Source organism: Lemur catta, chromosome 8, assembly GCF_020740605.2.
Source record: "Lemur catta isolate mLemCat1 chromosome 8, mLemCat1.pri, whole genome shotgun sequence".
Lineage (NCBI taxonomy): Eukaryota > Metazoa > Chordata > Mammalia > Primates > Lemuridae > Lemur > Lemur catta.
The window spans coordinates 50,966,371-50,978,842 of NC_059135.1; the positions used below are offsets into that span (position 1 = coordinate 50,966,371).

General features: G+C 31.4%; 1 protein-coding gene across 4 annotated transcripts in view; it reads left to right on the top strand.

Moving 5' to 3' along the window:
- Window positions 1-12,472, top strand: part of LNPK (lunapark, ER junction formation factor) — a 63,401-nt gene that overhangs the window by 27,627 nt on the left and 23,302 nt on the right. For all 4 annotated transcript variants that reach the window (XM_045559016.1, XM_045559017.1, XM_045559018.1 and 1 more), the window contains 3 exons: window positions 3,062-3,102; window positions 9,289-9,372; window positions 9,455-9,506. In XM_045559016.1, the coding sequence (XP_045414972.1) occupies window positions 3,062-3,102; window positions 9,289-9,372; window positions 9,455-9,506 (177 nt within the window). The remainder of the gene's footprint in view (window positions 1-3,061; window positions 3,103-9,288; window positions 9,373-9,454; window positions 9,507-12,472) is intronic.

Consider the following 12,472-nt stretch of genomic DNA (forward strand, 5'->3'; position numbering starts at 1 on the left):
AGTGATGCTGTTGTAACTTGACAGCATTTTAAGTGCCATGAGTATTGAACTGTGACAATTTTATTTTATTTTTTTATTCTCAGTACAGATCCATCATATGAAAACAACAAAAAAAGAGAAGAGTGAAGTTTGCATGTTGCAATTTTAGGGCACAATGGAGTGTGTACTGTTTTGTTATCAAAATGTAAATCATTATGTTTATTATGCAGTGACATTATACCTGTGCTAAAAGAGTACAATATATATTGACATTACCAAAGTAAGTTCTCATCATTATATTCCCAACTCACAGAAAAGCAATGGTCATAAAAATTAGAAAATTTAAAATGAAATATCTCATCATTGCAGAATTTCTTCATAAAAAGTGAAAATGGGGCTTTGGCCAAAGTAAGTTTCTGAGTGGCTTGTTTGTGAAGTTTAGGAAAGCCATTTACCAATGGTGAATTAATTAAATTGTGTGTGATTGCTGCAGCAGCAGAAAACATTCAGAGAAGTATACTTATTTAACACTAGTAGCCTTTCAGCAAGAACAGTTGCTTGAAGAATTGAGAAAATTGGGAGCAACGTGAATAGTCAATTAAAAAACAAGGCAAATGATTTGAAGTGATCTTCCTGTCTCTTAATGAGTTGACAGATGTTACTGATACCACTCAATTGTAGTTTATTTGAGGCGTCAACTCTGAGCTTGAAGTGACTGAAGAATTAGCCTCTGTAAAAAGTCTGTGTGGAACACCATCAGGTGAGAATATTTTCGAAGAAGTTGAGAAAACACCAATTTACTACAACCTGAAGTGGAACTGCAAAGACATATTATAACTATTGGTGGTAAGAAAGTATGTGTAGCAGAAAAAGGCTTAGTTGGACAAATTTACAAAGCTCATGAAACTGTAAGGTGTTAAATTCTATGGGTATTCATTGTACGATTCAACAGCATGTACTTTGCAGAGCATATTTGAGTTTGTCATTGTGTTTTTGAACTACTAGTATCAAGGGGAACTTAATTTACTCTCATGGACCTTAACCATTGTCAGTTACGTGAACTTTTATCAGAAATAGAAGTTGAATATCTTGACTAGCCCTACCACACAGCAGTTTGATGGCTTAGCAGTAGTAAAGTTTTATTGTATAATAATATTTAGAGCTCAAGAGCCCAGACTGAAATATTTCTGAATGAGAACCACCTCAACCTCTGTATTTGAATACCAACTGGCCTTGGAAATTGGCTTCTGCTACAGACTTGAAAATGGTTCTTAATGAATCCAACCTAAAATTGTAATACAAAGCAATGTGTATATCCAAAACCTATACTGTGATAAAGTCATATGGAAAACAACTAACATTGTAATGACAAAAAGTAACTTTAAAAAAGTGCTATGAAAAGTTAAAACAAGAAGCAAGATCACCATTCCCACCCAAATTTGCAGCAGATGTGTTATCTGAGCTCAAAATATAGTTTCAGCAGCATTTTTTAGACCTCAGTGCAAGTGCAAAGGAATTTTTCATATTTCTAAACCATTTACTTATATAATTGAGGAGCTTCAATCTTTGGAAGTGATTAATTTGCAATGTAATGACAATCTAAAAGGCAAATATCAAGAGAAGACTCTAATAGAGTTTTATAAATGTCTTCCAAATGATGAATCTGCTCAGTTAAAATCATTGCTCATGGATTGATACCAATATTTGGCAGTGTTTACCTGTGTAAAAAGACATTTTAAAAAAATCAAATGTATAAATTCTCATTACAGATCAGCATTAATGGATTATCATTTGCAGTCAATTTTGATGATGGAGAACCCTTAACTTTGACCCTCAATTAAGTGAAATGTTATCCATCCCCCAAAATATTCCATTCTTTTCACTGGTAGACCTAAATTACAAAAAATTGAACTTAAGTAGTATTATTAAACAGGTTGAGCATCCCAAATCTGAAAATCTGAAATGCTGCAAAATCTAAAACTTTTTGAGTGTTGACATTTTTAAATCAGGTTATAACTCTTTTTTATTTCTATATGAAATAGTATTCCTATTTGTATTAAATATTTTTAGATAAAACCCAGAAACCTAAATAAATTTGTAAAGCAGACATTGACATTCATAAATGGTATCCTCTGAAATGTGTTCCACTATGCCAACCTATAGCAGCAGACAAATCTTAGAAATGTTTGATTTTGAAAAGTTATTAGGGCCGGGCACGGTGGCTCATGCCTGTAATCCTAGCACTCTGGGAGGCTGAGGCGGGCAGATCATTTGAGCTCAGGAGTTTGAGACCAGCCTGAGCAAGAGCGAGACCTTGTCTCTACTAAAAATAAAAAGAAATTATCTGGACAACTAAAAATATATAGAAAAAATTAGCCGGGCATGGTGGCGCATGCCTGTAGTCCCAGCTACTCTGGAGGCTGAGGCAGAAGGATTGCTTGAGCCCAGGAGTTTGAGGTTGCTGTGAGCTAGGCTGACGCCATAGCACTGTAGCCTGGGCAACAGAGTGAGACTCTGTCTCAAAAATAAATAAATAAATAAATAAATAAATAAATAAATAGAAAGTTATTAGTATTACTTTCCAAGCCCTGCCTCAGGTACAATAATATAGATTTTCAAAAGGTTTTCTTTATTAAGTGCTCAATATCTTGAGGGTTAACTAACTCAACAAAGTATGTATTTCTTTCCTTATAAACAGAGAACATTTTACTACCAATGTATAAAATATAAAAATAGATTTGGTATTAATTTTGTAAATTAATGTGGGTAGGGTATTGAAAGAGAAGTAATAGAAGGTAATGTTCCTGGAAACATTTAAAAATATATTTTTAAATTTGGAAAAGTGTGTTATTCTATATGGTCTATTTATTTTTTCCTAAATGGTTTGTAATATATAATACAGGCAAAAATATGCCCTGTATGTGGCTAAAGGTTGAGATAATTTTTGTCTTTACACATTAGTTAAATTTAGAGAAATCCTAAAATGAGAAAGTCTTCTTGTGTTTGCTTAATGTATAGCATTTGGCATGATTTTTTCTTATATCTAAGAATCTTAATATTTGATTTAAATCTTGTTTTCTAGATGAAGCATTGGATGATTTAAAATCCCAGAAGAAAAAAATAGTAAGTTAACTTTTATTTAAAGTTAATTTATATAAAACGAATAAGTTAAGAACTGAATAATTAATGTTTATATGTTGTAAGTTAATGACTGTCCAAGGAACAAGTATGCTTTTAGATAGCATTTTAATGATGAAACTAAATTATGAATATTTTTGCTAGTTAATAATGATTGACAGGAAAAAGTAGTTTATTTGGACTTTTGAGATTCTGAGGCTCTGTGTCAGTTGGAAGCTGAGAAGTAAGTAAATGAATCATATTGGAGGACTAAATGAGGCAGAGAGGGTAAAAGGGTGGGTACCCAGATTGTTTATTAGAGCCAAAAAAAGGACCAAATATCTATATATGTCAGTTCTCAGGTTTTCTTGATACCATAAGGCCAAGAGAGAGGGAATCAGGAAATTGATTGTAAGAGACAAATTCAACATGAAAAGATTGAACAAAGGAGGAGAGAAAATTTTTTTCTTCAGTGTCTTCCACTTTCTATCAGCAGCTCTGATCACATGGATGTCTACTGTGGGGCTAGTTAAATGCATCCTTCAGATGCCTTGGAAAGAGGGCCAACAGTAAGAGAGGAAGGGCCCAAGCTGGGTGCGGTGGTTCTCCTAGCCACTTAGGAGATTGAGGTGGGAGGATCCTTGAACTCAGAAATTCAAGGCCAACCTGGGCAACATAGCAAAACCCAGTCTCTTAAAAAAAAAAAAAAAGAGAGAGACAGAGAGAAAGGGCTGTAGATGTTTAGAGGTTGATGTATAATAGTTTATAATAAGTGAATTGGTCTTAGAATTACTTATGTTTTTGATATGATTATTTTTGAAATGTGAAAATGATAATTGCTGAGAGTATTATATGGAAACTTATTTAATGAAAATCAGATGCAAGTGATCAATTCAATATATTTTAGTCTAGTATGTAACAAGTAATTATGTATGAAAGTAATAAAAATTATGACAGTTAAGACTAATGTTAAAAATTGTACTGCAAATTGGTGATAAAAGACACTGGTCTTGAAGGTTTTAAGTACCTGAAAAGTAAAGGAACTTTAATTCTGGAGGGATTCCTTAGCTTTGTTTGATCCTTCTTTGGTATTCTGTGAGGTATTTGTCAAAACTATATTGGCAATTTTGATAGTCCTAAATTCAAACATAGAAACATTGTGTTTCTGTCATTCTACACATTACGGAACAGCCATAAATTCAAATTGAGGGGATACTGATGGTCTTGGTGATATAGAAGTTGTGATGATTGGTTTGGGTTGCTGATGAGACATTAATGAAAAAAAGATCTTGTAGTGGTGACCAGAGCCAAGCCCTGGTTGTATCAAAATAGAAAAATATTGGTTAAAGTAGAAAAGACAAAGAGGAAGACAAAAGAAAAACAGAAAAAAAAAAAAAAAAAAAGAAAAGAATTTAAGTGATGAGAAGCAGCCCCATGTTAGTGACATCACATGACCAGAAAACAGAATGTGGAAAAACATGATTGGGGAAAATCTCTTAGTAGAGTAACGGAGAAGACTTGGAATATTCTGTGAAAGGGCAGCCCAAGCTATTTACTGCTTTTTAATAGCCCTTGAAGGAATCACAACATAAAAGATGCTCCATCTAAGTCTGACAACTGTTGGGAAATTCAGTTCAAGGTTCAGTAGCTCTGTATATCTAAATGATTCATGAGGCGTCAGTTTATAGGATAATTCAGTATAGCATTTCTCTTGCAGTATAACTAAAGAAAAATGTATTGGCTCTAATTCACTTTATTAATTAGAGAACACAATTTGCATTGACTTGATTGTTGTTGGTTATAATACTGTTGCTATTGGAACTAGTCCCTGGTCTTTACTACTCAGTCCCTTAACAGAGCTGCTTTGTTTGAGTAGCTTTACACTTTGGGAAAAATAGGCGTTGAGGATAAATTAGTAAGGAGCACAGTGCTAACTAATGATCATGCTAGTAGTGAGAAGCAAAAGAAGAGACATTACTTTTGAGGAACAGCCAAACATAACCAAAACTGATCTTGTTCATTGATGTTTAGGTTTAAATGCTACAGTTGTAGTTTTAAAATACTTTCATTATTGAAATGACTGCAAGAAAAATAATTCTTAACAGTCTAAAATTATCTAAGTCCCAACCTTTGTCTTTCACTAACAAAATTAATACAATTAATACTACTACTATTTTGTTATATGTGGTTTCCTTAGGCATGCATCTCTTTGATTTGAGTAGATTTGTAAAATAATTTGAAATTTGTAAAATTATAATTTATAATGATGAATATGAATTAATCAATTGTTTAAAAAATTGAATTAGGAAAATGAGTAGCATCTTAACAATGTTGTAAATTTTAAGAGCTTACTATAAGTATATACTTATTAAAATAAAGTTAGGAATGAATTTTCAGTTATCTAAGAAATTTCCAAGATTGAATGTATAGATTTTACCACTCACATATTTTATGGTCCTTTAAAAAAAATCATTGAGTAATCTGTGCAATAGATAATCCCTCTGCATCCATGAGCATTCCTTTAAAACAGTTTAAAATCAAGCTCCTTCCAAATGCACAAGTCAAAATTACCTCTTTAAGTGCTTTCATGAAAATTCTGTGCTTTATCCAGAGTAGTATTTCTATGTGATAATTCCTTTCTGGCATTTCTCAGGAAATTTATATTTTTGTGAATCCTGAGAAAAATCAATTGAGAATCTGGGAATATGGAGAAAAGTGTTGTAATTCTCTGAGAATTAAAGCTTAACAATCAACTACAGATGTTACTGGTTCAAAGGAAGCCACTCATGTCAGTTGAAAGCAAGAGTACGAATGCCGAAGTCCTGAGCTACAGGTTAATGTTGACATTTCTGGGAACCTGACAGAAGCATGTAGAAGGGAAGTGGTAAAATCTAATCAGTTAGTCTTGCTTTTGTGGCCATGTTACAAATGTGTTTTTATGGCTCTCTCTCTTATTAATGGTGAGTCATTCATGCAAATAAATGTTAGTACGTTTATACACATACTATAATTTATATAAATTTATAAAGTATACTTTATACAAATCCTATGAATGATATTCCATGAAATAAGTTTTAGAATCAAAAGAAGTTTTTAAATTGGCAATTTTAGCATGTGATTCTTTGTAGGGCTGTTAACCTTACTAGTAGTTTCAAATATTATACTTTTATAACAAGCCAGTAATAGTTGCTGGCTTTTTCTGGTGTTTGAATATGGTGATATAGGCTATAGAGTAACAGAAGAAATGCAAAGAGGAAAGATGTGACTATTATTGAGGAATACTCCTATATGAAATCAGAAAATGATATAAAATCTGAATTAGTAAAAACATTATCAATTTCAACAACAAAACCAAAATCAGGGTAAGCAGAAAATATTTCAGCATGATAAAAGGATGAGTTTATATGATATAACATGTTCCCTAATACTCTGAATTGAAGATGCTTTTGGATGCACTCTTAATAATTTGATGAATGTCAATGCAAAATGAAAGAAAGTCTTCTATATCTGGAATATTTGTCACGAATAAATGTTGGATGTTGGATAGGACAATTAATGTTTTGTGTGTTTTAAAATTTTATTTGAAGAATGATAATTTCAATATCAAATATTCATAGACTTATTAAAAATTTAAAAGATTTTTTGAAATTTATTTTGTGTTAGTGTTCCTTTCTTTTAATATTTTCTTTGATAAAACGGCTATTTTCAAGTAGAAATAATTTTTTACATGTTGTTGAAATATATAATCTCATCACAATAATGCTGATTTATAATACTCAGCCATTTATTTATTATTCTATCTTTTTAAATAAAAGGGCCCTGAAACTTTTAGTATAATCATACTACAGAAAAACAATTCACTTTGTGTAAAAATAATTCACTCATTATGTTTAAAATACAATATTATAAAAAATACAGAATGACTCATGACTTAGGGAATTCCTGAGAATTCTAATTTCTCATTCCTGAATCTTGTGATTAATATATTGAGTATTAAGAAATACTATTTGTTTCAGACCCACTCTGAATAATTGAGATGTCATTGAAAATTAGGTTAGTGTTTTAGCAGCTGTTGTGGACTCTTTCTCATATACTATTTTATTTAAATTGCCCAATAGTGCTATGAAGAAAATATTAATATATCTGTCTTACAAAAGGAGAAACTGAGACTAACAAATGTGCCCACGATCTTTCTGAGAATGGAAATGTGCTTTGAGCCTAGATCTTTTCTGACTTAGAAATTTCAAGTTCATGTTCTTTCCCTTAATCAGAGTGTCTGTTTAACATATGTTATTAACTTAAAATTTTGTATAGATAAATGTGTTAATTAAGCTGTTATGTGAAAACATTTTGTTATAAGTAAATGCAAAAGAAAAGGGGAATAGATTTGCATCTCTTAGTGCTTTTAGAAATTTGATTTAAGATAAATAAATAAAACATAGACACATGAATACTCGCTGAATAATCTACCAGAAATTGCAATCATTTGATGAGGTAGCATTTTGGTTTTGAGTTTTGGGTTGTTTTAAAGATCACAGTTGTGTCTAATCTTCTTTTAAAACCTAGTGGTAGTCTTAGTCTAGAGCTTTGCTTTCCAAATCAGTGGCCACTAGCCCCACATAGTTGTTTAAATTTACCTTATTTAAAATGAAATAAAACTACAAATTCAGTTCCTCAGTTTCACAAGCAACATTTTAAGTGCTCATTTATCGCATGTAGCCCAGTGGCTACTGTTATGCTGACATAGACCATTTCCATCATTATGTAAAGTTTTATTGCACAACACTGGTCTAAAACATCAAACATCTAATTTGTAGAGATCAGGGATTTGGTATTTTGATATTTCATGTAGATTGTGGTGATTTGGGGATATATTCTATCATGCCCTCTCTCTACCTCCATTCCTAGTTTTTTTTTTTTCTTTTTTTTTTCTTTTTACCAGCTGTAAAGTGATACTGTAAACATTTTCTTTACATCAGAAAAGTCAACTTACTTATTTGGAGAATTTATCATAATTTTGAAATAATTAGGAAAATATTGTAGTTTCACTAAACTAAGGTTAAAAAATGATTCATCTAAGCACCTAGCATCTTGTATGTTGAATTGACTGTTTAATGAGGAAACTGTTAACTGCTATTGTGGCAGCATATTAATATTTTAAACTATATTTTTAACTCAGTAAATGTATTCTGGGATACATTTTAAAATAAAAGTCCTTTGGGATGAATATGACATTTAATGAATCTAAGTGACTATCAGTGGTCACTGAGAAGGAAAAGGTTCTGTTCCAGTTTTTGTAAAAGCACTTTGTCTACATGTTAGGTAATTTGTCATAACTATGACTGTCTTGTACTACAGTTCAACTTTTTTTGATGTTAGGCCATAACTGCTAAAATGATACTTTACTAGTGATTATATTTTAAGTTAAACCCATGTATTAAGCTATAAAGTGATTTGATTACATTGTAAATAAAATGCTGTAATAATAAAGTGTTTTAATTACAGTCCTTAGTATGAGTGTAAAACTCAGTAAAATTTTTACTTAAATACTGCCTTCAGTTTTTTCCTCTAAATTTGCTTGAATCTAAGTAAAAAAAGCGGGGGGGGGGGGTTATCTTTTGAAGTCATTTGAGCAAATTCCATGGCTGTTCTCCCAGTTAGTGAGTTTTCATTGCATTTACAGCAAGCTAATTGCTTATGCTAATAAATAATCTAAAATCGATGCTGACAGCAGTTAATTGGCACAGAGATTTTATTTTGTAAAGCTCTTGGCTAACGACCTTCTTTAAATTAATAGCATTAAGTGCTATGAGGAAATAAATCTGAGGAATTGCCTGTCATTTGCTTGTCATGTCTAATAACTTCCAATAATGATGGCTGATAGATTTTTGCACATTCCATTATTGAAGTTGGTGCATGTAATTATTCTCCTCATTATATGTAAACAATTAGCAATATTTGGTATTTCCTTGCAGTAAAGCTGTTAAATACAAGTAACATATTAGAGGTTAGAAACCATTTTAAAATCTGGATTTTAATTATTTGAATACAGGAAATCTTTCATTCTATCTGGATATATTATGTGTTACTTATTTTAAGCCTTATACTTGAATGCTTTTTGAATAGGACTTATAAAAATAAGTAGTATGTGTGTTTTAAAATGTGACAATTTGTGGAAATTTTTGTTCATAGCTTGAAGAAGTCATGGAAAAAGAAACTTATAAGACGGCTAAATTAATTCTTGAAAGGTTTGATCCAGACTCAAAGAAAGCAAAGGTAAGGCTGTGATATCACTACTATTTTATTATAAATTGCATATTGTAATAGGTCACTGTAATAACATGATTGTAATTGACAGGAGTTTGAGCCGCCATCTGCTGGAGCAGCTGTAACTGCAAGACCTGGACAAGGTAAATAACTTTGTAGAAACTCCTGCTGCTGTTGGAAAGATCCATATTTACCCAAGTGAGTTCAAAAGTGTGTTGGAGGTGTGTAAAAACTTACATAGAATGGTTTTATGTTAGCTTATATTTGGTAATTTGGGATTGACTTGGGGTAGATGGCAATAATTTTTTTCTCATTTTGATTTGGGAATATGTTATGGAATTTGGGAATATGTAGGAATATGTTGATAAGCTAGGATATCAAATATCTGTTGATTGGTTTTATATGTATAATTGGCTTCAATCTTTTGAAATTTAAGGAATTTCACTAATATTTTAGAAGTTTGTTTTGCCTTTCAAATAATAATCTCTTGGAATATCTGTCATCACAAAAATCCTTACATTTTTGTGTTTTGTTTTTGAGAAATGTAATGAAGATTTCTGTTAAATTTGAAGTTTCTTCTAAATGACATTTGTTTAGGAAAAGAATAAAATAATTTAGAAATAAGAAAAAAGAAAATTGAATTATTGCTATATAATAATGTTAATGCTTTCTTTTTGAGGTTGCATTACCATTATTAATAAAGCCATCACTATTACATCATTAAATATTATGTAAAAATTTAAAAGCCATTATTTTAAGTGGTTACATAAAATATTCCCAAGATTGGTATATGAAAAGATATTTTTGAGTTTGCAAGGCTTTTGTCTTTGTTCTTTTCTCTATCTAATAATATAGTTTGTAAGGCTTTTATTGCTATGTAGAATATATTGCTTTTAAAAATTTAATGTCAATTTTTTCAATTCATCAGAATTATAGCCTGTTTGTAAAGTTAGGATGACATTTAAACTTTCAAAAAGAAATCCTTGGCCAAGTGTGTTGGCTCATGCCTGTAATCCTAGAACTTTGGCACACCAAGGCTGGAGGATCACTTGAAGCCAGGAGTTCCAGACCAGCCTGGGCAACATAGTAAGACCTCATCTCTAAAAAACACTTGAAAATTAGCTGGGCATGGTGGCACACCCCTATAGTCCCATCTATTCAGGAGGCTGAGGTGGGAGGATCACTTGAGCCCAGGAATTTGAGGTTACAGTGAGCTATGATTAGGCCACTCCACTCCACTACAAAATTCTTTTATCCTTTTATAAAGATCCTCTACAAAGACCATGGATGTTAAATTATAACGGTTTTAGGTTTTCTCATTTGCAGGGCTATGTGTGATGAACCTCCCCAGTTCCACATCCTCCATAAACAGAATTTTTGTTTATAGAAATACAGAAATATTAACCTGTGCTTTTTTGTTTTTTAGCCTGCTCTTTTGATGATTACACATGATTAAAATATTATGCTCACATATGGTTAAGTTAGGCATGTATACTTGCAATGAAACGCCTACTTTCATAACAAGTTTAAATTTTTCTACAATTTATGCTTCCTTCTAAAAATAATAAAAAATAATTTTTTTTTTTGCCTAAAGACCAGGTTTCTGTAATTTATAAAGCATTTTGTATAACTGGTACTAATTTTTCAAAAATATTTTTAGCTGAACTCATAGAAGTGGAGATGGCTGTTTCTAGGAGTGTTGGGGTAGGGATGGAGGAAATGAAGTTTTGTCAAAGGGTACAAAGTTTCAGTTATGTAGGTGAATAACTTATAAAGATCTAAGGTACAGCATGGTGAAAACAGTAATGCTGTATCGTATACTTGAAATCTGCTGAGAGAGTAGATCTTAAGTGTTCACACCACACACACACAGGTAACTGTGAGTTGATACACATGTTAATTACTTGACTAGTAATCATTTCACAATGTATAAAATACTTGTAAATTAACTTTAGTGAACTTATATTTAAAACGCGATGTTTTAAAGTAACAGCTGTTACTTTTTAAAAAAATACATTCTGTCTTATTAAAAAAGAAAAGACCTCTTTTACTAATATTCTTAAGTATTTATTAATATTTAGGCAACATAAGTTATTTTAAGAATCTAAACTTATCTTTTCTTAGTAACTTTTGAAACCCAAATAAATTTTTTCCGTCTGATGTCATGTTGAAATTATAGTAAAACGATTCCTGGTTTCTGCTTTGGATTACTGTGGGACTGCTTTTGAATATTCTTTTAGGGAGAATTAACATTTAGCTATATGATAAATGAATAGTTCATTTAAAAAATTTTATTGAGTATCAGTTACGTGCAGATACCATGGGGAATAAAGAGATGAATGTAACATAGTTTTTGACCTTAAGAAGCTTATGACTTACATTTTTTTCTTTTAAAAAATATTTCTTCTATGGTACAGTATTCTAGTATTTCTTGCTTTTCCAAATGTGTAAGTAATTAATTGCTTCTTGACATTTTCTTTTTAAAAATTCTAGATTATATCCCAGCTTTATTCTACTTCTTGAGAATTATACTTCTGTTGTTTTATTTAATCTTGTTTAGTTTCCTATCATTTTTATAGGTGACTTAGTCATTAATTTTATTTGTTCTGTGTTTCTGTGAGTTTAAAGTCTTTATTTCATTTCTGAACCACTGTATGTTTATTTGTTCTTTCTTTCTTTCTCTCTCTTTCTAATTTTGTTTTTTGAATTTAGTCTGTTTCTGAACTTAAACAATAGAAACTGGGGAAAAAGTACTTAAAGGTATAGGTATATACCTGTATACCTGTATCTGCCCTCCAAAATGAATCTAATTGTGATGTCCTTATTTTACAAGCATGTATTTTGAAGGTAGAAACCAAAAGATTTCTTGATGGAGTTAGAGAAGGAGGAATCAGGATGACCTCAAAGATTTTGGCCTGAGTAACTGGAAAAAGGGAGTTGCCATTTACTGAGATGATGGAAATTGCAAGGGAAACACTTTTTGGAGGGGGCCTTAGATAGGGTGGTGAAGAACAGGGCTTGATTTGGGACATGTTATGTTTGAGATGCCTATTAGCCAGACATCCACTAGAGATTTCAAGAAAGTATTTGAACATGAGTTTGGCAAACA